At 50.5% G+C, this 24,086-nt stretch overlaps 1 protein-coding gene across 3 annotated transcripts in view; it reads right to left on the reverse strand.

The window, feature by feature from the left end:
• OLFM1 (olfactomedin 1) overlaps positions 1-23,742 on the reverse strand; it is a 37,667-nt gene extending 13,925 nt beyond the window's left edge. Inside the window, exons 1-4 of one of the 3 annotated variants that reach the window (XM_054393393.1) lie at positions 23,677-23,742; positions 9,408-9,557; positions 3,372-3,527; positions 295-514 (exon numbers count right to left, since the gene is read on the reverse strand). In XM_054393393.1, coding sequence (XP_054249368.1) covers positions 295-514; positions 3,372-3,527; positions 9,408-9,557; positions 23,677-23,742 — 592 coding nt within the window. Of the gene's footprint in view, positions 1-294; positions 515-3,371; positions 3,528-9,407; positions 9,558-11,310; positions 11,461-23,676 lie in introns of those variants that run through there. The other 2 variants (XM_054393392.1, XM_054393391.1) reach the window with 2 other exon arrangements.
• Positions 23,743-24,086: the final 344 nt, after the last annotated feature.

The following is a 24,086-nucleotide window of genomic DNA, read 5'->3' on the forward strand; positions in this document are numbered from 1 at the left end:
CCACATGCCACCATCCACTTATGCAAACGCTGCACAGAGCCACATGCCTAGTCGAGGGCCTGATCCTGAAGCACTTACACCATGAGCAACGTGGCTCATGCAAGTAATCCTCAGCAGGACTCACTCCTGGGATTAAGGTTACTCATAGGGTAACTGTTTACAGGATCCAACCTGGCTGCGCCAGCTCATCCCTCACAGCCAGGCCGAGCCCAAGGAGATGTCCAGTCTAACATCTCTACCTCCGAGGAGGGATGAGTGGTGTGAACCAGTGCCACCATGTTGTTCTGAGCCTACCTAATTTTTGCATGCATGCACGAAGCCTTTCTTCAAGATTTGACACTCTGTTCTGAAGCTCTTCGTAGTCATAGGCGCCAATCTCTTCCTGGAGTTCGTTTAGAACTGACGTCAGATTCTGGACCTCCTCTTTAAACTGCAATACCAATTTTGCATCGGCTTTGTACTCTTCCAACACTGGTATCAAAGGCCTAAGTTCCTCCATTTTCGCTTTTATTGCCTGCAAGGTTAAAATAAGCTTGGTTCAGTGCTATGCGTGCAAAAATCTGCAACACTCTGCCTCGACCTGGCCGCTTCCTACCTTGAAGTGCAAGGGTTTTATTATCTCCCCCAATTACTGGCATTCGAATTAGTTTAGTTATGATTTGGGTCCCCAAAAATGATGGCTTGGAAAGAACAATATTAAACAGGCTGCAGAACACCAAAATATTTGGGAAAGGCCTTTATTTGTCATTTTTAGAATGCAACATCTTAGGGTTACATGCTTCAGGTCACATACACAAAGAGTTCGTTGGTTGGTTGGTTGTTTTTTTGTGATTTTTTTTTGTTGTTTTGTTTGTTTGTTTGCTTTTTTTTCTTTCCAAAAAAAAAAAAAAACAAAAAAAAAGAAAATCAAATCAAATCATATATATATATATATATGCATTGACAAGGGTTTCAAACTATTCATGAAATGCATCTACAGTTGCATGCAAAGGAAGATCTCAGTTGTGAGGTTCAAGGTTCCTTAGTGAGATATGGTGCTAATTTGGAAAATAATAAAGAAAAAGGGAAAAAGAAAAAAAAAAAAGAAAAAAAAAAGAAAATAAAAGGGAAAAGGGAAAAAAAAAGGAAAAAAAAATCAATGCATGGTGCAAAATGCTCTGTGGCCCTCTTTTCATGGTTACATGGGAGTGAACTGCTTCTTCAGTCACTGCAGCATTGAAAAAACTTGCTTTTAAGTTAGCCCTGTAAGCAAGAAAATGAAATACTGTTGAGGATCTAGCTCACTAACCTGCCTTATATAGATAGCCATTCATAGACAAATAACTCTTAACAGAACTAAAGAGAGAGACAGAAAGAGAGAGAGAAAAGGGGGGAAAAAAAGAAGAAAAAAAAAAAGGGAAAAGAAAAACCAACCCAAAACCAACACAAGAGCTTCAAAACCACTCACATTTTTTTTTTTTTTTAACACTGGCATTAGCAGGAACAAAATGCTGTGGCTGTTATTTCAAATGGTGCTTTGGCAGCAAATTAGACCAGGAACAACAACAACAACAAAAAACCCCAAAGAAATAAAAATCCCCTTAACTGGGTTTTTCTGTTTTGGTTTGGGTTTGGTTTTGGATTTTTTTAAGGCATGTTAGAATGAACATAAAAATCCAAGTCATTAGCAAATTTATTTCACAGAAATAAAGACTTCTAATTTTTAAAAAATTGTATTATTATTCTTCTCACTATTCTTTGGTTGCTGTTGTTGTTAACTTAAATGATGGCCTCATTTACAGGCACAGGTTTGCAGCATTTTGTTGAGGATGCTTTGCTCCAGCAGCTAATGAGTAGACATTAAACATGCATGCACCTAGCCCTTAATGAAGCATGTGAGCACACAGAGGATACCTGCTGCTGCTCAAACTGCTGCACAGCAGCCAAGTGCACAGCACTCAGGGTTGGGATAGCAAGTTTGGGAGGGGTGGGGTGGTGAAATTTGGGTCTCAGCCTCCCTTCTTTCTTTTCCTTCCCATCCCATCCTATTTAAGTCAAAAGGATTTTTTCCCCCTCCTGCTGTTTGCATGTGGGGAAGGTGTTTGCTTATTTACTTGCAATTCCTGGTGCAAGCTCCTTGGAAGGCAATGGGAAGGATTAAAGTTATCAGAGGGGAAGGATTAAAGTTACCAAAGTGGAAGGAGGAGGGGTGGAAATAGTAATAATAATAATAAATTCTAAACTCGTGCTTTAAACAGAAAGATGGTTCTTACATCCAGGCTGCAGAGCTAAATTTAGGTAACTGGAGATGGGGGAAGTGGAGGAGGTGGAATTGGTGAAAAGTTTTAAGAGCCTTCTCCCCAGCTTCTTCTGATGTCATCTTGGTATTTTGGTATTTAATGTATAAATTTAAAAATCCTGCTTTAAAACAGCAGGCAGCTGGGTGGAAGTTGGGAATCAGCTGGGTGGCTGCTCAGAAATATCTCCCAAACTCCACTAGAAACCATCTCCCTTTCTTTTTTTAGGTCTCTTAAGCCAAAGCATGACTAAAATTTAAGGTTCCAAATACTGCTGACAGCTTCTTTTTGGCCGTTTCCTTGGTTCTCAATCAAGTTCTTGACAGTTTGACCATGGCTTGCAGCGACAGATTCATTTCAAAGGCTGAGATCTTCACTTCTCATTTGCATGACACCAGGACAGAACACAGCCAATCCATCAGAAGGTGCTGGCTCTGCTGCCAACTCCCTTATTTCAACATTGGACATCTGCACACCCTTGAGATGTGCACATTGTCAGCCCAACTCCAAGAGGCACACTCTGGTTTGGGGTTTGGTTTGGGTTTTTTTTTTTTTTTTTTTTTTTTGAGAGGCATTGATTTGTTTGATTGCTTGCCCCATTGCCACAAACACCCTAAAGAGGGGAATGATTTGCTGACAGCCTGTTGGGGTTTGCCATATGCTGCAGAAATGGAAATGGAGCTCCAGCTCCTGACTCTTCCCCAAGAAAATCAGGTCCTGGACCGCCTGGTTGTGGAGGGGAACCCAGCTCAGGCTGACCTCAGCTGCCCCAGGGTCTTCCTGCAGACCCCCTCTCATGGGGCAGTCCTACTATTTGGGACACTCAGGTGGTTTGTGGGTACATAAATATGAATATTGGTGCTTCCACCCTGTAGCAAAATGGCTTGTGGCTGAGGAGAAGATGCCACAGCCTGGATCTGGCCATGCTTTGAGTAGGAGGGAGCTTCACGGGTGGGCAGCCACCAGTGCAGTGTAGAACTGGACCAGTGGCTGCATGAGCTGACAGAAACAAGGGCTACAGCCCCATGCACACCCCCCCTCCCCCCAGTAAATCCCTGGCCACAGCTTCATTAGTGGTTTGGAAAGCAGACATACCTTAAACTGCCTTGCCAGGTGCTGCTTGTGGCTTTCTTCCACTTGCTTAAATTTTGTTTCCAGTCCCCTCATCTGGTTTTCCATCTTCTCCACATACTGTAGGTCTCGTTGAGTTCGCCTATCCAACACCTCTATCGACTGGGACATGTTTTGCACCTGTCAGAGGAGAAGGGACTCATTAAGGAGGTGCTTCCCCAGCAGCAAAGGCAGCCCTGCTTGCATCCCAATGCTGAGTGCTGACCTTTTCCTACCCAGTCAACAAGACTAAAGGGTAATCAACCCATGCATTATTTACCAGTTCATCAACAGCCTCTCCCAGTATTACGACCCCATGCTCTAAAGGAGAGCAAATTGCTTGCACCAACATTTATTCTGCCACGCTGCAGAGACTAATTTAACAATCACACATGCAAATAAGGGTTGCAGTCAAGGCTAAAACACCTCACTCTTAATGGCCTCTTGGAGAGGCTGGAACAGCTCCTGCTGTGGCACGTGGAGAGGCTCTTAGCTGAGCAGAAACACTCTTGCTGAGGTGCACATCATCATTTCTTCACGTACACAAGTGACACTTACTGATTGCCTATGTGCAAACTTTACTCCCAGCCAGTAAAAACCTCATTATCCAAACAGCCTTGCTCTTCACACAGCTCCTGCCACAGCCAATCCAGCTGCAGGTGAAGGCAACCTGAAGCTGGGAAGTACCATGAGGATGAGGTGTGTGTGCCCTGGCCTTGCCCACTGGGGTGGCTGCGCTGCCTCAGCAGCTTTCCCAGCCGAGCGATGCCGCATCCCGGCGGCTCCCCGCGCTGCTCCCATCTGGTCCTGAAGAAGGAAACGATGCAGGGAGCTTGGCTGGGCTCATCGTGAGAAAAAGAGATGAAGGTGTAAGGAAGGAAGGGAAATGCTAGCTAGGCTGACCTGATTTTGAAGGTTGGCTGCCAGCTGATTTATTAAGATATTCCCTTCTCTCCTTTTCTTTTTTTCTCAGGCTGGGAGAGGGTAAAGGAAGCTCTGACTTCAGCAGGAAGCTAAGCACCTCTTTAGCATGAAGCCATGAGTGTAATTTTAGACCTTTGCATCAAAGATGGTTGTGTTTGTACATGATGGGGCTGAGCCCACGACTGGTGCTCCTGCTGCTGCTGCATTACCCTCGGAACTGTGGCTGTTGGCGCCGGGAGTGATGACGCTGGAGTCTAAAATGAATCATGGATCTGAGCGTGCTGCTGCGTCAGGGCCCTCACATTAAAGTAGTCATGAGGTGTAGGGTGACAGGTTGGACTCGATGATCTTTGAGGTCTCTTCCAACCTTCTTGATTCTGTGATTCTAAAGGCATCTTGGTTCAAGTCCCTTCCTCTGTGGGTGTCTAGCAAAACCCAAATGGGAGCCAGCACCATCTCTGCAGAGCCCCTCTGAGACAGCTTCCAGAGCCCAGGCTGCCACATCCGCTCCCATCTCCGTCCTGGCCAAAGCCCAGGTGCAGACAGGCTGGGGTGGGGAAAAGGCTGGTGGAAGCGCAGTGTTTCCTCCAGCAAATCACACTGGGCTGCTGTGACTTACCTCAAGTGACAGAGCGAGGGGACAGCAGGGCACCCGCACGCAGCCAGCTCCTGGAGACTACTTGCTGCAACCAGGCAGTTGGCTGAGACATTGAGTTGTTTCAGAATGAACCCAGAGGAATGGAGAGGCAATAGTGGCCTGATGACCCAGCTGAGATTTGTGTGCTCAAAGCCATGGTTTAAACCCTGCTCAAGCTTCCCTGTGGATCAGCTTTTCATGGCAGCTCAGGCAGGGCTGTTCCAAGCCCATCTTTGAGGTTTGCAGTGGGATGAATCTTAAGCTTTGGGCAATCAGACAAACTGATGGAGCAACAGTATGAGGTGTCTTGAGGTGCACAGGAAGAATCAGCAGAGAGATGGGACTCAGCTGATGAACCAGGGCTTGAGAAGTTCATCTCATGAGGGGCAAAAGCCAACTTTGGTGTCTGCTTCTCTGAAGTGATCAAAATGCCCATTGCTCATGCATGATGACAGGAAAACTAGTCCAGGGAACTCTTACAATTGCATGGGTGACCTGAATTTCAAAGGCCACCAGTCAGGAGGCATCCTGTAGAACCAAGTACAACTGCTCCAGGGCTCTATAATAGCCTTCCTCAGCAAAGGTGAAGTGATTTCCAGTCCCTGAGCTCTGACACATCACTCAGAGATGAACCAGCATCCATCCTGACTACCACCAAGGACCTGCTTAGGGAGGTGTGAGGAGCAGGGAAGAGCTCAACAAGGCACTCAGTTTGAAGAGGAAAAGAGCTAAACCTGAGCTCAGCTTCTGTGGCTCCCATTTAGCCATGTCTCCCTCAGGATCCATGAGCTCTCAGCTGTGTTAGTCATGAGGTGCTGGGTGATAGGTTGGACTTGACGATCTCTGAGGTCTTTTCCAACCTTGTTGATTCTATGATCCTACGATTCTATGACACGGTTGGGTGCTAATTTACCTGAGCTGGATGTGGAGGAGTTTGAAGACCTCTTTCTGCCCTGAGGCAGGAGATGGGAAGCCTTTAACAAGCATGACTGGTCTGCAGGTATTTTTATTCTGCTAATTCAGTCTCTCCTCCTTTGAGTCCAGCTGTATCCACACAGCAGAGTTGTTCCAAAGGGATGGGAGAGGAATGATTTGCAGGGATCACACAGACCTGATCTCATTTATTCCACTAATGCCTAACCCAAATTAGAGGTGCAGCTGCAAGTAAGCAGAAAAGAACATTTCTGTACTGATACTCTGGTGTCTGACCCCTGAGTGGGGTTAGAAGGGATTCCTTACTCTGCCTCTTGGATGATGGGCAGAAAGGACAGACTCTGAGAGGAAACAAATTGGAGCATCTTTTGCTCAGGCTTCTGTTCTGAATCACCTCCAGAGGAGTCTGCTTGTCCCCTGACTGCAGAGGAAAACAGCCTCCTCACATGTCTCTGCACTGAGACACCTAAAATGAACTGCTGTGCTATTTTGGGGCTGTCCAGACTCCCTCTGTTTGTTGCTGATATTGTTTTCAACCAGCCAAGAGTCTGGCCAGACTTATAGAAAGTCAGTCTCTATCACTCCTGATCTCTGACAGTACTGTGTGCTTCATCAGCTCAAGATCTGCTTGTTTTCCTTCATTAGCACATCAAACCCTTGATCCAGCAAAGCACTTGGGCAAATGATTAGATTTCAACGAGATTGGTCATAGCTTAAACTTCAGCATTTGTGTTAAGTGCTCTGATGAACCCAGCCTCAAGGAGACTGTCTCTCAAATTCCCTCAGCTCCATCCATTAGCTGTTATCCTCAAATATCAGCTAAAATGCTTTCTGCTTCCGCTGGTGGAGGACACAATCTCGACATGAAACCTCATTTTCCATCAAGCTACCATGAAAGAGATACCTGGGAGTGTCTTGGGGAAAAGAGTTAATTTTAGCATTTGAAACAGAAAATTGATACAAATGGAAGTTCCAGGGCTGCTCTTGTTTGACATTGAGTTGTTTCAGAATGAAATCAGAGTAATGGAGAGTCTGGAGGACCCTAATAAGATATATATGGTCAAAGCCATGGTTTAAATCCTGCTCAAGTTTCCCTGTGGATCAGCCTTTTGTGCCAGTTCAGAAAAGGCTGTTCCAAGCCAATCTTTGGGGCTTGAATTGGGATGAATCTTAAGCCTTGGGCAGGCAGACAAACTGGTAGAGGAACAGCATGAGGCATCTTGAGGGAGAATTTTGTGGTCTGTAGGAAGAATTAGCAGAGAGATGGACTCAGCTGGTAGACCAGGACAGAAGTAGTTCATCTTATAAGGACTGTAAAAGTCAAATCAAAGTCTGAGAAGCGATGTCTCTGTCCTTCCTACGTACACCTTGGAGTGAATATCAAACAAGCAGAAAGAACTGTTTAATCTGGAAATTAGTGCTGGCAAAGAACAAGAATTGGCAGGAAGCCAAAGATGGTTTAACCATCAGAGGAGGAAGTCCTCCCAGATAACAGGGCCAAAGGAAAAAAAAAAATAATCCTCTTGAAGAGGAAACATAATCTGTTTATGAACAGGATTGAGGTGATGCCTCGGTTTGGGTGCAGTCCAAGCTGTGGACTCAGCACCTGACACAAGGCTGGAAGGACTCAGTGTGCTCCAGCCAAAGATGAGCTCAGACACCTCGGTGTCAAAACAGGGACTGAACAGTTTGTGCGGTGGAGAGCAGCCCTGGCTCACCTCCCCTCTCTCTTTACACTGATGGGGTGCCCAGGATCCACTCCCAAGCAGCATCAGCTCCTCCACGCATGCCCATGGCCGTGTGTGGAAGGTAGATGGCATCTTGGCAGCTTTGAACCTCCAAGTACCTTCAAGCTGCTGAAGGCTCTGTGCAGAGCTTTGCGGTGGAGCTGCTGGAATTGGTTTGTGTACACACACAGGACACACACAGAGGAGCGCAGCTGATTTCTTCCTGTAAAGGCAGTGCCTTATTACTGCTGTAGGTGACTGCCAGGTCTCCTCCTTTGAAAACCCAGGCACAATTTACCTTGTTGACACAATTACGCTGGCAGAGAGAAATCAGGAGAGTTTTCCCATCACAGAGCTAGAGTTAAAATGCCAGGGCAAAGGGAAGGAGTTTTCAGGTCTGAAATCCTTGCTGGGAAGCTGGAAGCTTTTCTCTGCGGTTGCGTTTTCCTACGGGGCTGAGCATTTCAGCCTTCCTCAAAGAGCAGCTGTCTGGCAACTGAAGAAGCCTGTGCTTTATTTTGGGGGTTTTCATCTAGGTTAGCGTAGGAGTGAGACACAGAGAGAGCAGCAGCAGGTACCACATCCCCACAACACACGCCTGGAAACACCGCTCCTCCCTCACCTCATCCAGCGGCAGCCGGAGAGCTGCAGGAGGGCAAACCCCACCCAGCACAGCCAGCCTCCAGAGGAGATGTTAGCCCAGGTCTCGCCTGTCTGTTAAGCAGAGGGCATGGGGTCAGATCCTGCTCTTTATTGCTTATTGAGCAGCTGTGGGAACTCGATGGCTCTCAGACACCCGCCTCAGCTGCTGATAGAATGCCTGCAGCCTCTCAGACAAATGTGGTGCTGGACCGAGCGCTGTTCTTGCTTAGGGAAATAAAAGCTTGAGTGGGGGATTATTTTTAGAAGCCTCTGACATACCAAAGAAGTGTTTTAGGGCTAAACGTTTCCTGCCTCGATTTATTGTCCTTATCACATCGGGGGGAAAAAAACCCAAACCCGGTTTAAGTGTAGGTTTAATATCGTTACCAGTGACTAACACATCACCTTCCTAGAAGCAGCAGGAGAAAATTTATATGGTCATGCACAACACATGCCAACACAGCACTAGGGCACGAGGGATAATTACACATCCAGCACAGGAGTCCACTTATATTTTAAAGAGAGGAGCACCATTTCCCATGAACCAGCATTTCTTCAATGAAATCTATTATCTGGAAAATTTCTTGTTATCAGGAGCGTCTCCCTAATGAGATTCTTTGATCTCCTTGGACAGCAGACTATTAAAAACTAATCAAGTAGATGCCAACCATCAGAAAGCAAACCACTAACTGTCATTTCTCTGCTATTTGATGTCGACAGCTTGTGCTGTTTGATTCGACCTTTTTAATATCAGCTTGGCTAGGACTGCATGGGCTTGGGGTTTTTAATTCTATCTCCTCTCATCTGGTTGAGGCTCATCCTTTGAAACTGCTTGTGTTAACATAATGAAAAAAAAAGTGAATTACATTTTTTTTTTTTTTATGGTTCAGTATTGTTGTTATGATGTCAGCAGTTTTAACTTGATCTTAAGCCATGGGCCCTTTTCCTCTGTGCCTCAGAAACAGCTAAGAGATTTACCCTCCCAGTCGTGGCTGATGATTCCCCACCACACACATGGGGATGACTCCAGCCCAGGAGGGCTGGCCCAGGGGGGCACATCTTCTCTGGAAACCAGAGCTCAGGCCAGCTGGCTGGTGTTTTTACCCCCATATGTCATGCCAAACCAAACAACCTTTCCCCAGAGGGGTCAGCTGTTACCTTTTCTAATAGTTGTCTCAGCTGCTTTGTCCTGGCATCACGCGAGCACATCGTCTGTTGAGGTGCCACCACTGTGCATATACAACGCCCCTCGCTATCCTGGGCAGAGCTGTAGACCTGCCAGCTTTCCTCTGGGTTGGTTGGCAACACCTAATTAACACAGGGAAAGAGGGGTTAAGTAATTGGGGTGAGGCCTGGCAGGGGTGTGGGAGGTGACAGGGGCAGAGGGGAGGAAGCAGGAAGGATGTGGCAGATGCTGGAGCTGCTGCTGGAAGTGGAGGGAGGCTCCTCCAAGGGCCCAGCTGGCAAAATTCGCTTGCAATGCAAAAATATGGATTGGGGACAAATGAAAGAAGGGTCTGAAGAGGAGAGCAAGAGCTGAAGGAAGGGAAAACATGGACGTGAGGAAAGCCACAGAACTGCAAGGGTTGCAGTGTGCCGTAAGGCACCGAGCGCATCGGGGTGGAGAGCCACTACTGTCGTTCAAGTACTTGACTTCTCCTTGACACCACGAGAAGGATGTGCCCAAGCCACCAGTGAGGATATGGTGTCCTGGCTGAGGGCAGAGCAGTGATCAATGTGCCTCTACAGAGCTCTCTCAGATCCGGCAGCAGGAAAATCAGCTCTCCCGAGTAAACGGATACCGGGTGTTGCATTTTCTCCCCTCCTCTGCCAGACTCTCCTGGGCATGGGGAGGCTCACTAACCATTCATTTCTCTCTGAATGGTCTGTGGGTCAGGGCAGGGAGAGCCCAGCGCTGTACCCTGTGAAGCACACCAGCAAAGGAGGGATGTGGTGTGGAGGGTACAACCAGTACCTCCATCCCTGATTCCAGGACACGCCGCAGAAAGGGAGCCCAGCCACGAACACAGCATGTTCCCCAGCCCTCCTCCCCCCCCACAGTCCAGTACCCCCCTGGTGCTCTCCAAACCTCTCTGATCTTAATTTTTCCTTTGATCTCACAGCACTTTGCAAAAATGCATTATTTAATCACAATTCAGCCTTGGCTCGCTTTGAAGGTGGCACCGTTTTGCCAACCAGAAGGGAAATGTGCTTCCTACTCTTTGGATAGCAGAAATAACCTTGCAAATACCCCTCCTGACAGACAGGCACCGAGAGAGACAGCCAGAATCACCAACTGGGGGGGGGGGGAAAGCCAACAAATGGGTCTCATAACCCTACATCCAGCTTCATTCACCAACAGCACAACCACTGCATGGAACACTCCCCTTGAAAGAGCAGAGCTGAGATGCCTTAGCTCTTTGAGGCATGCAACCCAGAGGCAAAAGGTGCCCCCTTTCCCCCCCCCCTGCTCCATGCTAAGGGAAGACAGACAGAAGGATCGTTTCTCCCAGCCATTTCCAAAGTGACAAGACCAGGCACCACACCAGCCCTCTGGCAAAACAAGGACAGGAAACACAGGCACAGCCAAAAATACCCTGCAACTTCTCTGCTGCATTTGCCCATCCCATTAATGACTATTGATTAAAGGCAGGGAGGGGAGTGAGGTGGCACTTAAGGACATGGTTTAGTGGCCATGGTGGTGTTAGGTTGACGGCTGGACTTGATGATCTTAGAGGTCTTTTCCAACCTTAGTGATTTTATGAGCTTGCAGGACTTGCACCTGCTGCCCTAAGGAGGAGCCAGATGGACGGGGAGGTCCTGGGGGTACCGGAGAGATTCTGGGTACGGCCGGGGAGGTCTTGGGGGTACCGGGGAGGTTCTGGGGGCGGCCAGGGAGGGCACCCGGGTAAGGATGGATTTAGGCAGACCGGAGGACATCCAGGAGAGGAGGGACCGGGAAGCCGCTCCGGGAGGCAGGGATGCTCCGGGCAGCCTCCCACCTCGTTCCCCGGCCCCATCCCCTTCACGCCGCCGCCCCCCATCCCCACCCCGCACTTACTCCCGTGCTGCGGTCCAAGGTGCCGCCCGTGGCCGCCGTGAGTTTGGTGGTGTTGAGCCCCACGAGGGAGGGCAGCGTCTGCGACATCCAGTTGGTGATCATGGCCATGGTGCTGAGGACGACTCCAATCTTGAGTAAAGGCACAGACATGTCTGCGGGGCGGGGCGCAGGGCACCCTTCATTCTGCACCGGCACCGGGCTCCATGCCGCTGGGGACGGGTTGGACCAACCGCCCGGCCACCGCCACCGCCTCTCGCCACCTGCCCATCGTCCGTCGCCTCCCCGCCGTGGCCCTGCCCGGCGCTGGCGGTGGTGTTGCAGGTGCCTGTGCCGGTATCGACGGTACCGGGGCTGCCTCCCTCAGCCCGCAGCCACCGCCGCCGCCCGGCGAGCCCCAGCCGGAGCCGAGCGGAGCGGGAGGCTGCGGGAGGCGGGACGGGACGGAGGGAGGGGCTGGAAGGGGAGGAGGCGGTGTGAGCGCACGGAGAGCCGGAGAGACTGCAGACGGGGCGGGGGGGAGGAGGGATTTGGGGAGGTAGAGAGGTTTGGGGGGATAAGGGGGGCTGTTTGGGGGAGTGGGGAGAAGGAAAGGAGAAAAGATTTTGGGAGAGATTTGAGGAAAGGGGAAGAGAATTGGAGAGAAGCAGAAAGGCGTGGGGTAGGGAGAGGGAGGGTTTGGGGAGAGGGGGAAAGGTTTGGGGAGAGGGGGAATTAGGGAAAGGGGAAAAGATTTGGAAAGGGATGAAACATTTCGGGAGAGGGGGAGAGGGGGAAAGAATAGGAGAAAGGCAAAAATACTGGGATAAGGGAGAGAAAGGTTAGGGGGGAAAGGAAATATTTGGGAAGGGGGAAAATTAGGGGAAGGAGAAAAAGTTTGTGGAGAGAGGAAAATTGGGGGAAGGGGAAAAGATTTAGGGAGGAGGGAGAAAAAATAGGGAAAGAGGAAAATATTTGAAGAGGATGAAAAGAATTAGGGGGGGAAAAGGAAAAAAATGGAGAGGGGGGAATTAGGGAAAGGGAAAAAGATTTGAGGAAGGTGAAAAGAATTAGAGAATAGGGAAAATTTGGAGGGGCATAAATTAGGGGAAGGGGAAAATATTTGAGGAAGTGGGAAAGTTAGGGAAAAGGGAAAGATTGGGGGAGGGGGAAATTAGGGAAAGGGGAAAGATTTATGGAGAGGGAAAATTATGGAAAGAAGGAAAAACAGGGAAAGAGGAAAAGATTTGGGGAGAGCGGAGAAGGTTTGGGGAGGAGGTGGAAAAGCTTCGGGGAAGGAGGGGCAGAGCAGGGAGGGGGGTGAGGCTGGGGGCGGCTCCCCCGCTGCGGTGCGGCATTGCAGCGCCCCCTGGCGGCTACAAGCGGCACCGCCGGATGCCGTTGCGCTGCGGGTCCGGGAGCGCTGCGGGATCGAAGTCGCTGTGCCGCTCCCATGCCACCAGTTCATGAGGTGTGGGACCCGGGTGGGGCATCTGATGGTCCCCAGACCCGTGGTCTCTCAGGGTGGTGGGCTGTCAGAGCAGCCCCCACGGACCTATTTTCCTCCTCAGCATGCTCTCCAGCCACAGACATCCATCAGTATGAGGACTCAAGACTAAAGCATAATGCCCCAGCAGCCCTGCTCTTGCTGTGTTCCCAGCAGGCAGGGCTGCATGGCCAGAAGAGACAGGACTGCCAGAACATCTCACCCCAGAGTTTGCAAAAAACTCTTGTTTGTGGATGGTGTGGCTCTGAGGCAAACTCTGCCAGGGAGCCCCATGGGCTATTACACTGCAAACACCATAGAGCCCATCTGTACAGACCTTGCATTTGATCTGCACTGAGAGAGGGCTTGCTCACAACTCAGGATTGCTCAAGGCATTTGCAGAAGTGTCCTGGTCACTTCAGAACCTGACCAACAGAGACCTGCAGTTCCTTGTACATCCTACCCTAAGCAAACCTCTAAACACTCTGTGCAAAGCAAATTGTGACATTCCAGAGGATGGAAGTCATAGCCCTCACTCTGCTGGTGTAGCACTGCCCTCAGCATGTTGGAGCAGCCACCAGCACTCTGCTCCTGCACTGTTCTGTGGCCTCACCACCCCTGGTCTGTCCAGCCCATGGGAGGCCACCACATTCCCACTAAAGTCACATCAGCCCAGCCACAAACCTACCACATCTAGAGCTGCTCTCTGAAGGGATGGCTCCTTGGGCTCATGGGTCTTGAGGTCTATTTCCCAGAAGCTGGCTGGGCTGTGGTTGAGAGGGCACTGAGGGTGCCCCAAGGCCTTGACCCATCAGAACTTCCATGCCCTGCAGCATCAAGGCCAGTCTGCAACCAAGTCCCAACTGAGGATGTAGAGAGCTATGCATTGAAATGCTGAGTTGGCCTGTCCCACCTTAATGTGAGATCATCCCAGCACCTCCCAGCACTGTTGATCTGGAGCAGACTGGTGAGAGTCAAGTGGAGCTGGTTCTGCAGAGAGTGCTGGGGAGCTTCTGTGCAGCACTGAAATGAAAGCACATTTAGCAAGTCCACCAGGTGGAGAAAAAGAGATGAGTTAGAGCAGAAGCACTCATGCCAGCTTGGATCCTGTCCCTCAGACAATGCACAGCAGAAGCGGATGTGGCTGTGCCTGGTGCATGTCACAGGCTGCTGCCATTCCCTTACCAGCACCCTCTGACCTTGTCACCTCTGCCCCTTCCCCTTGCTCAAGCCAGACCAGCTCTGATTTGAATAAATCAGCCAGCCAACAGCTCAACCTGCTGCTGAAATCAATGAGGAAACATTCCTGCCCTCCAAATCCCTGTCCTGCTTGGTGCTCCCAAAGTAGCTAAACTCCTTCCACCCCATGAAACAGGCTTCACCCAGCCCAGGTGCCCTTTCCATGGGCCAAACTGCCATCAGGTCATGCAGAGGAGCTCAGCACCAAGGAGATTTTTCAGGCTGTGGTTGTAGAAACAAGTTCTTTAGGCAAAAGCTTCAAATGGCTTTGACCCTTCAGAACAAATCACACCTCCCCATTCCCTCCCAGTTCAGCCCATTCTGCTCTAACAGGTGCTTATGCTGTGCTCAGCACTGTAGCAGCTGAAACCCTGATTGCTTTCACAGGGTATGAAACACTTAAGTGCTGCCCTTAAATCATCTTAACATCCACTCTGAAAGTGAGCTTGCAAGTAAAGTTTATCCCTCTTATTTGTCTACTCCAAGCACAGACAAAAAGGGAATTAGACCTAGGGATGTTTTATTATTCAAAATGCTGCTCAGCAGGGTAAGAAACACTTCTCTGCCTTGCTCTGGATTCCACCAGGGCTGAAGAAAGACTCAATTTCTTACCAGTGCACCCAGGTGATTTCATTCTTATGCCCTTCAAGCACTTTGCAATGATTAAAGCTTCTGCAGACAGCGACCAGGGATGCATGGAGTGAGGAGCAGCAGCCACAAGTCTCCTCTAAGGAGGAGGCTCCATCACCATGAGTCTTTTCCCACCTCCTGGCACAGAAGGTCTGTGCAGGTGGAGGGAGCCCGGGCTTTGGGAGTCAGCAGAGCTGCTCTGCTTCCCTGGAGCAAACTCCTTCATGCCAGCTGAAAGAGGGGCAGAGCGTGTAATAGTGGGGGAGAGGGAAATCCAGGGGATTATAGAATGACAGAATCATGGAATTGTTTTGGTTGGAGAAGACCTTGAAGATCATCAAGTCCAACTGTCCACCCCACACTGCCAGGTCACCACCAAACCATGGCCCTCAGTACCACATCCATGCTGCTTTTCAATCCGTTCAGATATGGGGACTCCACCAACTGCCCTGAGCATCCTGTTGTAGGGCTTGACAACTCTTTGGAGGAAGAAATTGTTCCTCATGTCCAACCTCAACCTCCCCTGGGGCAACTTGAGGCTGTCTCCTCTTGTCCTATCACCTGTTCCTATGGGTAGGAGGCCAACTCCCTTGCTATCTCTTGCTCCAGTGTTTAAAAAATAGCCAAAACCAGCAAGTTTTGGGAGTCTGCTGGCAAGAGAAAGGGAGCTGAGTTAGGGACATCAAGAGCTGGGCAGTTCTTCCATACCTTCTTAGGAAGTTCAGTGACTTAAGGAATTAATGACCTGCACCAGGATCCTGAGAGCCCTGAGCCCAGAGGTTATAACCTATGCTGACAGAGCCATGGCCCTTTCCCAACATCTCAGGCTGCCCCTGGCATGGCCATGCAACCTAAGCCCACATCAGCTGGCACAAAGCAGAGAGACCTGAAAGGAAAGAGGCTCCCAGAAGTGCTGCTGCTTTCCTTCTTTTGGCCAAGGGGTTATCTGAAGGGGAAAGGTGATGGTCACCATTGTGCACCAAACAGAAAACTAACCTTTGTCTTCTCAATGCCTTGGAGTAGGTGGTCTGCAAATATAGAAACCTCTTCTCTACACCCTGATGATTACCCTGGTTTTTAGAAGCCCAGCATGGCAACAAAATGAAACACAGCCAGGAAAAAAAACAAAAACAAAAACAAAAACAAAAACAAAAACAAAAAAAAAACCACCAAAAAACTGCAAGGACATGCTCTTGATGGGGGAGACCTGACATTGCCTTTACTCAGGCTGGAGCAGATGAGAAGAAACACTCAAGAAGGAGGAGACTCAGAGGACTCTCTTTGACCTGATAGCATTTGTGGATGGGTCTTTCCAGGGCAAAGCAGGATCTGGCCATTAAAAAGCAATTTCCCCATCACAACATCTCCAGAAATCTCCTCAGCATCCATTTCCCTGAACTGCTTGAGGTCACTTTTCTCCTGATGGTTGCTTTATTTTTTTTGTACAAGGCATTGCCTTGAAAAAAACCCCAATTCCTGATGATATCCCCAGCTTTTTCTTGTCCTGATGCTCTTGCTACAGCTACCCTCACAACAAGAGCCAGGGCTGCAGAGCTGCCTTCTTCATGCTTCTCCTGCTGAAAGCAGGGAAAAGGAAGGGAAAAAAAAATAAATCAGGAAAAGATGAATTGTTAGGGAACAAAAGATCCTCTTTGCATGCATATATTCTGAGCAGAGAAAGAGGAGGATGATAGATGAAAGCAAGGAACAGGGTCTTCCAAAATAGCTCCTTAGTGGAAAATTCCACTGCTGGGAAGTGGTGATGAGAAATGGGACTGCCTGCCTAAAGGAGCCCCCCAAGGGTCAAGGTTTGCCAGCATGGCCAACTCCTCTGTGTGTGTGCGTGCAGGACACGGTGGTCATTGTCTCCCTCTCCTGGCTGGTTCAGAGAAGGTGCTGAAGTTCTTGCTGCTCCCGAGATTACGTGGAGTTGGTGCCTGTAGGACCACAGTCAGAGAGCTCCAATCCCATGCACAGGAAGAGGATGGGATCTGCCTCACAGCTGTATTTTAACAGCCTTAGATCTTGCTGGGGACCCAGGCTGGCTCAGTGAACGGTGGAGGCATCTCAGCTAGCATCTCCAGTGGGGAGGATGTGTCCACCTGAACGGGTGGTCTCAGGCACATTCCCAGGGCTGGGAGCTCCTGTCCTGGGAGCACAAGACTCAGGAATTCGGCAGGTCCTGCCCTGGCATTGCCCTTCAGTAAGTAGGACATCCCCTACCCCAGCTCTTCTCAACTCCTCCTCCAAGAGACTCACCAGATGTGCCATGCCCTCTGCCCAAGGGCTGGGGAAAGGTCTTGTCCTTTCCAGAAGCACCTTGCTGTGTAACTTCAGGGACCCTTCCTAGACACTTGGACTAAGTGACTTCTCAGAGTTGTTGCTGGAGGGGCTCAGAACCAGCCTCTGGAGAGCTCTCCACATCCACTGTCTCTTTGCATTCCTCCTGGAGTCCTGACTGATGCCAGGCCACTGCCAGGTACTGCTGTGTGGACACAGCATGGAAAGGACCACATCCAGCACACACAGCTGGGAAAGCACCCAGGAAACCAGGGTGAGATGCTGCATTCCCTGGCACTGCAGCTGAAGGCCACAGGAGTGCTGAGCAGCTCTGGCAGGGATGTCCCTACAGCAGGGTGCAAGGCTGAGGGTAAGGAGCTGGCAGTATAGCCCAGCCCTGCCTGCTCAGCAGGTTCAAGGCTAGGGCTCCAAATCCATCCCAGCACCACTGGGTGGTCACTTTGCCCCTCTGCTGAGTTACAGAGAGCCCTGAACTCTGCTCCTGAGAGAAAGATGACTTTTCTCCTCCCACTCAACTCAGTAAACATTCCCCATTGCCTGGGCTTGTGCAGGAGGCACCCAGAATCCCTCTGCACCAGCCTGTGGGCAGCAGGAGGGCTGTGAGCAGTGCCAGACAGCAAAGGCATCCCACCTACCCTGAGAGGCAGCTTCATCCTCCTTAAGGAACATACTCTTTGTACACATCACCTCTGGAACGTGGGACAATCTTCTCTTGCATCTGCTGTGGGGTGTCTGTCCCTCAGCAGGTCATGAGAGCCACAGCAAGAAATGGTCCCAAGGCTTCCCTGATTTGGGGGTCTGATGTCCAATTTTCCTTACCCCCTTGCCTGGTTTTGTCACTGCTTGTGGTACCATCACTCACACAAGCCTCAGTCCTGGACCTGTGCCCTGGCACCTCTGCCACCCAACTTTCCTTGCCCCTCTGTCTGATTTTGTCACTGCTTGTGGTACCACCACCCACACAAACCTCAGTCCTGGAGCTGGACTCAGCACTGAACCAACACAGAGCAAACTCTTCATCTCCCATCACAGGAAGGGGAGGGATGAACAGATGAGGAAAGCAAAGCAAGGAATAAAAAACAGCAACTAAAGACCCCAAGGTGCTTTGGAAACAGTGACCACGATGCTGCAGATCACCTCCAGCTCCCAGGTGGACTTTGTGTGAAACTGCCTGTGCCTGGTGCTGAGCTTGGCTCCAGGAGCAGACACGCTTTGGGATCAGGCAGTTACGGACTTCCACTGGACAGTGGAACTCCTCCTGCACACAAAGCACTCTGCAGCCTTTCCTTTTGTTACCCAGAGGGCGAGCACCAACACACTGCAGCAGAGAAAACCTGCTCCTTACCCTGGAACAGAATCAGCCCCTTTGCAGCTCTGCACTTCGCTGGAGCTGTGTTCAGCTAAAGCTGCTCTTGCCATTAAACTCCTGCTCTAACCACCAGGGCCAGCACATGTCAGAGCCTCTGGGCTACAGCAGAGCTCATTAAAGTCAGCACAGCTTTCATGGGCACCTTGCTGGCTTCCAGTTACTCAGGTGTGTTGGTTAGGGATGATGATTTGGGGGTGCATATTTCCCTAGGGCTCTCACACACCCCCAGTCTCAGAGCTTGTTCTGCATGTTGCTTGCTAGAAGGCAGAGCTCCACAGCATCACTGCTGCCTGCTCCTGGAGCCAGGGCTCCCACCCTGCTCTTATCTTCCCAGGCCACCTTCTGCATTTGGGTTGGTTTTGACTCCTGCCTCCCATGCTGGGCTGGGGAGAAGAACTGGGAGGCAGGATCTGGGACCTGAACAAGAAGAAACTTCCCCAGGACCAAAACCTAAGGCAAAGCCAGTCTGGAGGTGGGGACCAAGGCTCCTGGGCTCAGCTCCTGGAGGGCAGGAGGAAGCAATAGCTACAGTCTACAAAAGAAGGAAAGAAAATCAGGATTTTTAGATGCTTGCCCCCCACAACTGAGAGTTACTGGTGCTAAGACACAGCTGAGGCTCTGTGCCTCAGTGTCCCCAAGTGCATCCCCTCCCTTTTGGGGAAGTCTCAACCTCTTGACCATCCCCTTGCCCACCCAGGCCTCCCAAAGAGCCTGAGCAAGGCACCTACAGACCACAAACCTCAGGGGGACACTCCTTGGTTGTTCCTGTGCCTGCCTCATTCCCTTTTTATTTGTTTGTAGCTTTTTCACAGAAGAACAAAGCCAACACTTCTCCCTCATCACTCAAGAATTAGCTTCTACCACTGCCAGCACAAGTCTCCAGCCTTAATCTATCTAGTTCACTCAGAGAGTAATTAGTTTTGTATTACTTTAAGCAGTGATGCTAATACTGATTACAAAGACTGATAATGAGGAATAAATAGGACCCAGGGCTGAAAATTACCTTTTTTTTTTTTTTTATTGGTTAAAGCTGAAGTTAGTGACATTAGACACAAATTGGTTTATGAGATGAGGCAGCTGCCTCCTGTTCCAGGCTTGCAGCTTTGCAGCCTAATCCTACTGGTTTCCATGTGTCTCCCTGAGAGGGGAGGGAAGAGCCCAGGCACCAAACTAGGCCCTGGGGAGTCTCCCATGGACGGGGGGCAGCCAGCATGGTTGAAGCTGGGTGCTGCTGGGGTAGAGAGGCAGCATGGGGAGGGCAGTGTGCATGCCTGGAAGCTCCTGCAAATAGCCCCAGGAGGGCCCTGATCTGCCTTTAAGAAAATCAAGGCAAAATTGGTTTGGGGTGGGGTGGGGTTTTTTTGTTTGTTTGGTTTTGTGGGTTTTTGGTTTTGTTTGTTTTTTGGTTTTTTTTTTTTGGTTTGCAGAAACTCTAAATGGTTCCTAGCTGCCTGCTCCAGGGTTACCTCTTCCAGGTAAGTGGGTGTCAGAGCACCCACTGCCCAGCTCTGCACCTGTACCCACAAGGGAGGTGGTGGAAACCTCATCCCTGGAAGTTTTTAAGGCCAGGCTGGATGTGGGTCTGAGCAATCTGCTCTAGTGTGAGGTGTCCCTGCCCAAGGCAGGGGAGTTGGAACTGGATGAGCCTTGATGTCCCTCCCAACCCTGACAATACTATGATAAAACTTAGAGGAATGCAAAGAGCTCTTCACCAGTAACATCCCAGCAGCTCACCAGTAAGCATCTGGCTTGATAAAAGGATGGGCTGGACAGACAGACAGACAAGCAGATGGCATCCAGAACCCCCTCTGCTGACCCCCCTGGCTGTACTCCAGCAGTCATATCCTCTGCCCTGCTGGCAGCGTTCTCCTGCTGCACATGACAGGCAGATCCTTAGAGAGCAGAAGTTGGCTCTGCTCCCTCATGGCAGCAGGACAGCCACCCTCACTGAGAAGACAAAAAAAAGCAAGCCCAGTGCTTTAACTGCTCAGAGATGCATGCCCAGCCAGAGCTGCACCCCAGGGTGCCCAGAGCAGCAGCTCTGCCCCCTCATCCCAGCACTTGTACCACAAAACCAACCTGCTCAACCCAGCCAAAATATTTCTCATTTCAGATTTCCATCACTAACCTGTGGAGAGCCAAGACAAGGCACAAAGCAAATTAGGAGACCTTTGGCAGCCAGAAGAAATCCCCAAGCCTTGTGCAAGTCTCACTCTAGGGCTTGGGCTCCTGCCATCCCCCCTGAACCATGCCAGAGGACATGCAGAGGGCAGAGGAGCAGGCAGGGGCTTCTGCAAGGGACTGGGTTGTGGGAGGGGTGGGGGATGTGGGGCATCTCTCCTCTTGTTTCAGACAGCTTAAACCAACACTGTAGACAGGTTCCAAAGCTCCTACCAAAGCTGGGGGTGCAGCCTGCAGTGTGTGCATCACCCATGTGCTCCCCACTGGGCACAGGCACCCTTCCTCCCACCCAGGGTGACCATCAGAGGATGCTGCAGTACCAACACCTTGAAGACAGCTCCCTTCCCCCCAGGAAAAGAGCTTTCCAGCACCCAGCTGGAACGACAGCCATGTGCTCGCCCTCTCCAGCAGCATTCAGCTGCTGTCCCTTTCCCCTTTTCTTCCTTTCCTGTGCGCTGGCCTGCCGGTGTCACTGCAGGGAGGGAGAGGAGGGGACAGCAGCAGCTTCTGCATCACCAGGGAAAGCTGCCTAAATCAGCAACCTCTCTCCCCTGAACCTCCTTCCCTCCCCCCTCCCCGGCACGGGATCTCAGTAGGGGATGAGAGAGACTCAACACACGATGGAGATGTGAATCCAGCACGGAGTTAAACACGGTAGAGCCACTGAGCTGGGCGGTGCCTGGGCTGAAAGGCAGATTTGAGGATTGCATCTGGCAGCTGGGCTAGAGAAATGAGATGCTAAAACTCTGAAAGAGCTCTGCAGTGCCAAGCAAGTCAGCAGGCAGGCTGGCAGGAGAGCTCTGCATGGCCAGCGTGCAGGGCCTGGCAGGACTCTGCTACCTGCAGGCACCAAAAAGCTCAGGTAGAGGCTGCAAAGCAGAAACCAGCCCTGGCAAAGCAGAAAGCAGCCTTGGCAAAGCAGCTCAGCAAAGCCAAGGCTTTCAGGCAGGGCTTCCAGCCTCCCTCTGGTGGGAGGTAACTCTGCCAGAGTCAGCTCACAGCCCCCCAGCTCACAGCAAACTGAGTTCCCCACCCCCGTTGAAAGTCAGATGAAGAGTTGGGAGTGCTGCATTCACCCAAAAAAGGAAAAAGGCAAGGAATAGAAAATCAGCCAGGCACAGCAGAATCCTTGGCACAAGGGGTGATAACCCAGTGTGTCCTTGACAAAATCCAACAGTGAGGGTGCTGGAGCACTGGAGCAGGCTGTCCAGAGAGGTTGTGGAGTCTCCTTCTCTGGAGACTTTCAAAACCCACCTGGATGCATTCCTGTGCAGACTACCCTAAGTGGTCCTGCTCTGGCGGGGGGGGGGGGGGGGTTGGACTGGATCATCTCTGGAGGTCCCTTCCAACCTCTAACATACTGTGATGCTGTGCTACTGAGCAGAGCAATGAGGGCTGTTCAGGGATGTTGACAGCCCCTGGGGCTGGGAGGTACCACCCAGGTACTCCCTGGGGACAGGCAGGCAGGGAGGCTGGAGGGACAGCTGGGACAAGGGACAGCTTTTACTACCCTGCTTTGCCATCCTGCTGGCATGGCCCTGGCTGGTTGTACCTCTGGCTGGGCTGGGTGGGTGGGTGGGTGGTGAGGAACTCCCTACCACCACCTCCACCTTCTTTTATTTTTGCTGACTCCCCGGCAATGCTGGCAGCCGCTGGCTGCTTTGTCCAGCGCCGCGCATGCGCTGCCAGCGCAGCCTCCCGCACACAATGAGCTCCTCCTGAGTGCTCACTTGCAGCTCTGCTTTCTTCCCACCCCTCCTTGTCCACACAGCTCCTGGATGGCTTGGTGGTTTGTTTTTTTTTTTTTTTTTCCCTACTCCCTCACCCCCTCCTCCATCCCAAATTACCTCCCCAAACTGCCCCCTTCTCATCCTTTCCCTGAAGGGTTCCATGCAATGAAAGCAGCTCTTGGCTTGAGCCAAGGCTTCCTGGGGGGGCAGCAGAAATACTCTGAGGGTGCAAAGCCAAAAGGCTTCAGCTTGCTGAAACTTCAGCAGTAGGGCAGTGACAGGAGTGAACATTGTTAGCAGGAGAAAGGAGGAGGAGAAAAAAAAAATCATCTCCATAAAGCACCCAAGATGAGAGCCCAGCTGCTAATTGCTCCTACAGTAAGAAGCCTCCATTCTCCTCCTATTTATAGCTTCTTTTCATTTCTTTTTCTCTTGCTTTTTATTTTTTAATTCCTTCCAGGCAGCATCACAACTAACCCCACAATCTAGAGCATCCTCTTGCCATTACTTTTCTTCCTTTCCTCAGTGATTAGGGAGGAAAAAAAAAAAAAAAAACAAAAACCAACCAAAACCCCACCCCAAAACAACAAAAGGCAACCTCCCTGCCTGCCTCTCCTCAGTTATGTTAAAGAAGTCAAAGGGAGTTTTATTTCCACTTGCAAGAGGTGGCTTTTTTGTGCCTCCTGTCTCCCCCCTCCCCAGCCACACTAATCACTGGGTTCAGGGGCTGGGATAGTAAAGACAAGCATTAAAATCCAGTAAAAAAAAAAAAAAGAAAAAAGAAAAAAAAAAAAAAGGGGGGTGGGGTGGGGGAGAGGGAGATAAAGAAGCTGCCCCTCTCTCCCACCAGCCTGCCACAGATGGAAACATCAAGGGACACTCAAATGTCACTTAAAAAAAAAAAAAATCAGCAAAGTTACCCCTGCATGAGGAGCTGGTGTGGAGTGGGGGGTGGCAGGAGGAATCCCACCCTGCACTCCCACCTGGTCCCTGCGGGGACCTGGGACAGGCAACCCCAAACTTCACCGATCTGAGCCCAGCAGTGGGGGTTCCACTGCCCCTCTTGTGTCTCTCCCACCCCCTCATGACAACTTTCCCCTCAAGTGAGGCGAGCAGGAGCATGCCCCCTCATACATCCTCAAGCCCCCCAGGAAGGAGGGGGTGGGGGACACACTGGGACAGCTCCTTTTTGGGGTCCAAACTCCTGAGCACCCCTGTAAACCCCACCCGGGCAGGGTCCACCTGCTCCACGGACTGAGCAAAGAAGGATGCTCAGAGATGAAGGTATGGAGGGGGGTGGGGATGGGGGGGACACACGACACCAAGATGCAGCTTTCCTACTCCAGTTTTCTTTTGTGCTCTCGAGGTTTAATAGAAAATGGCGTTGGGGAGAAAGGGAGAGAAGGTGGAGGGGGTGGGGGGGGGGTGGGGGGGAAAGGAAGAGAGAAACCTACTTGAGTGAGTTCTGTGCCCATCAGGATGAGGAAGCAGAGGGTCAGGAGCTTGCTTGCCGGTTGCATCTCTCGCACCCAGTTCTAAGCACCTCGCATACAGATCAAGCTCCCCGGCGAGTCTCCCTGTGCCGATCCCCGGGCTCCTCGCTGCCTCCTCACTCCTTCAGTCTGATTATGATTTTAATTCAAATAACAACGGTTATCGTAATAAAGGAAAAAAAAAAAAAAAAGGGAAGAAAGAAAGAAAAAGAAAAAGGCAGCAAGGCAATTAAAAAACGGAGGGGGGAAAAAAATTAAATTAAAAAAAAAATTGAAAAATCAGGCTGATTTTTCCAGGCAGCTCTCAGCACCCCCAGGAAGCAATGCAAGAAATCTGCTCAGCAGAGCCTTCACTTTGCATATTTATTGGG

Source organism: Indicator indicator, chromosome 28 (assembly GCF_027791375.1).
Source record: "Indicator indicator isolate 239-I01 chromosome 28, UM_Iind_1.1, whole genome shotgun sequence".
Lineage (NCBI taxonomy): Eukaryota > Metazoa > Chordata > Aves > Piciformes > Indicatoridae > Indicator > Indicator indicator.